We start from the raw sequence: 3665 nt of genomic DNA, 5'->3' as shown, positions 1-3665 counted from the left end.
GGAAACTATCTCATTCTTGCACCTGGTAAAAAGGCATTAGAAGAAGATGTTGATCAACAAGATGAACTATGGCAAATGGAATTTGATGGGAGTTGTACCAACTCTAGTTCAGGAGCAGGGGTAGTTTTGCTTTCGCATAATGGTTATGTTTTTCCTTTTTCTTTCAAATTAGATTTCAAGAATACGAATAATACTGTGGAGTATGAGGCATTACTTTTAGGGTTGAATGAAGCTAGATGTAAGGGCATAAAATTGCTCAAGGTGAAAGGTGATGCTGAGCTGATTGTTAAACAGGTAAGAAATGTTTATTATGTTAAAAATGATAGACTAAAACATTATAGAAACATAGTTTGGGATGAGATAGAGTTTTTTGATGCTTTCTTAATTGAAGCTATACCAAGAGAGAAGAACACTAGGGCGGATTCATTGGTTGTTTCAACTTCTCTATTGTTACCACACCCAGAATTTTAGAATGATTCCTATAGAATTGAAATAATTTACAGACCTAGTATTCCTAACAACGTGAATCATTGGCAAGTATTTGATACAGATGCTCGGATTAAACATTTTTTGGAGTGTGCTCATTCCTTTGTCCAATCATATTTTGAGGGTTCTGAGGATAGTTGTAAAGAATTTTGTCGAGATCCTGGTATTGATTCTGATAAAAATTTCATTCAGCTCAAGGAGAACAAAATACCAAAGGGTTTGGTGACTCTAGAGAGGTTTTTCACCCGTAATGATGCATTCACTAGCAAGAAAATTCCTGATGATGACAGTAAGGTGGGTTGCGAAAAGATCAATCTTGGTGATGAATCTAATCCTAAATTGGTAACAATCGGCAAATGTTGTTCTTCTGAGGAGAAACAAATGCTCATTGAGTTATTAAAAGAACACATTGATGTGTTCGCTTGGTGTTATGATGATTTGAAGGAATTTAGGAATGGTCAGTTTCAACATCAAATTCCATTTAAGCCTGGTGTTTCTCCTTTTAGACAAAAACTGAGAAATTTCAATCCCATGATGGCAAAAGCCAATATAGTACTTGTAAGGAATAAAAATGGGGAAATCTAGATTTGTGTAGATTTTCACAATCTGAACCAGGCAAGTCTTAAGGATAATTATGCTTTACCCAATGTGGACCATATTTTGCAGACAGTAGCTGGATCAGAAATGATGTCAATGTTAGATGGTTTTTCTGGCTACAATCAAATTAGTGTTGCAGGAAATGAACACTATAAGAAAACATTTCTCACCCCTTGGGGAATGTTTGCATATAATCATATGCCTTTTGGTTTGATTAATGCCGAAGCAACTTTTCAAAGGGCCATGGATTCTTCTTTTAGGGATTTTCGTGACAAGATTATTATAGTTTACCTAGATGACTTGATCGTGTTCTCTAAAGAAAGGAAGAATCATCTCAAAGATTTGAGGGCAGTTCTACAACGTTATCAAGAACAAAAAAGTTAGTGTTCTGTGTAACTGAAGGCAAACTATCGGGGCACATCGTTTCGAAAGAAGGTGTCAAGATTAATCCAGAAAGAGTCAATGCAATCCAACACCTCAGCTTGCCTTCAAATCAGACTAGAGTAAGGTCATTTTTCGGTCAGGTAAATTTCCTAAGAAGGTTTGTACCTGAATTTGCAGAAACTACTAAGCATATCCTTGGCTTTTTGAGTGAGAGGTACCCTTTTAAATGGACTGATGAAGCCAAAGAAGCTTTTGAAAAGATTAAGAGTTCAGTTGCCAGTGCACCAACCCTCATCAACCCAGATTTTAAAAAGGATTTTATCATATACTGCTATGCCTCAAAACATACAATGTCAGTAATATTATTACAGGTAGATGAATCTGGGACTGAAGCACCCATAGCATGCATGATTGTTCCTCTCAGGAAACATGAGATTACGTATTCTCTCTCAGAAAAACAAGCCTTTGTTGTGGTTAAAGTTGTCAAACAATTTAGATATTATATTCTACATTCCCATTTTGTGGTGTTTGTTCCAGATTCTGCAGTAAAAAGTATTTTGAATCAGCAGAAAGTTGGGCTCAACAAAAGAGTGACATGGGTAACCAAAATTCAGGAATATGATCTAGATATTCATCCTACAAAGATAGTTAAAGGATAGGGTTTATGAAAATTGATAGCAGAGAATAAGGTGGAATCAGATGAAGAGCTACCATTGACTCTGTTTGTTGGGTTGCAAGATACATGGTTTTCTGACGTAGCTTATTACTTGACCTATGGTAGTTGCCCGAGTCATTTGTCAACTAAAGAACAAAGGAATCTCAAATTAAAAGAAGCTAAATATGTTATCTGGCAAGATATTTTGTATAAAAAAGGCTTGGACGGTACTTATTTGAGATGTGTAGATAAGCCACAAAAGCAGAAACTTCTAGAAGTTTATCATGATGAAGCATGCGATGGACATTTCTCATCCTCAGTAATCACTTTTAAGATTTTAAGAAATTGTTTTTATTGGCCTAGTATGTTTCGTGATGCATATACCTATGTTAAAGGATGTGAAAAATGTCAACTCTTTTCTGGAAAACCACAGTTGGCGGCTCTACCTTTAAAACCTGTGGTAGTGGATGAACCTTTCAAACAATGGGGTATTGATTTCATGGGCCCAATAAATCCTCATTCCAGTGCTGGCCATATGTATATTCTGACATCAACAGATTATTTTACTAAGTGGGTGGAGGCTATCCCCACTAAGAAGGCGAACTCAGAGGTAGTATGTGATTTTCTCAAAGATTGCATTTTAGTTCATTTTGGGGTTCCTCAGAAGATTGTCGCAGATAATGCATCATATTTCTCTTCTGAGGAATTTACCATGTTCTATTATGAACATAAAATTACTCTTTCACACTCTTCTGATTACTTCCTACAAGGTAATGGGTTGGCAGAATCGAGCAACAAGAACCTGGTAGCAATCATGAAGAAGTTAGTTGATGATAATGCCCGGAATTGGCATACAAAGTTATATGAAGCCTTATGGGCAGATAGAATTACCCCTAAAAGAGCAATTGGAATGGATGTTGATGAGAAGACCGAGAGATGGATTGTTGAAATTGCTTCCTATAAACCCAAGGATGTATGTAAAGAAATAAATGCAGAAGATTTTGAGGTTACCAAAGTAGATCTCGGAAACATGAGCAGGGACTCTGATAACCGCGTTTTCAATGTGACGACTAAGAAAATATTCACCAGGTCAGAGAAAGACAGACAAGAGAAAAAGGAACCAAAATGACACATCAAGGTTTTAGCCCAATTCATTGATAGCCTAGGTTGTTTTGGAGCACTCCCTATATCGCAAGCTTTAGAAAACTTTGATCCCACTTCGTCGGAGAACAAGAAATTGATGAATCAAGTTCAATGAGCCAAGAGCACCACAGAGGCTGTAGAAAAATGGATTGAAGGGGTGATCAAGGATGGCAAAAAATATATTGCAGATTCCAGGAACTTGTGCGATGAAATTCAAAACCTCATTATGGAGCTCCAAAATCAGGTTGTGCAATGGGAAAAGGAGGAGCATAAGTGGGAAAATGTATTACCCATGTTCACCAAGATAGAAAAATATGGAGCCACTGAGTTTTTAACAGAGAACTCAATAAAATTGGTAACTGATGAGTGACAGCTCTTTGTGTTGAAGAAAACCATAGCG

General features: G+C 36.8%; 1 protein-coding gene across 1 annotated transcript; it reads left to right on the top strand.

Annotated features, from left to right (window-relative positions):
* Positions 1-2657: 2657 nt before the first annotated feature.
* LOC131874254 (uncharacterized) lies at positions 2658-3251 on the top strand. Its single transcript, XM_059217538.1, has one exon. It carries the CDS (start codon positions 2658-2660, stop codon positions 3249-3251), a length of 594 nt encoding a protein of 197 aa, XP_059073521.1.
* Positions 3252-3665: the final 414 nt, after the last annotated feature.

This window comes from Cryptomeria japonica, chromosome 3 (genome assembly GCF_030272615.1).
Source record: "Cryptomeria japonica chromosome 3, Sugi_1.0, whole genome shotgun sequence".
In the NCBI taxonomy this organism is placed as follows: Eukaryota; Viridiplantae; Streptophyta; class Pinopsida; order Cupressales; family Cupressaceae; genus Cryptomeria; species Cryptomeria japonica.
The sequence above is the reverse complement of the archived record's forward strand: the minus strand, read 5'-3'. Positions and strand labels throughout refer to the sequence as shown.

What these genes read in the sequence shown, in the direction of transcription:
- LOC131874254 (XM_059217538.1), top strand. Translation starts at nt 2,658, where the DNA reads ATGTATATTCTGACATCAACAGATTATTTTACTAAGTGGGTGGAGGCT.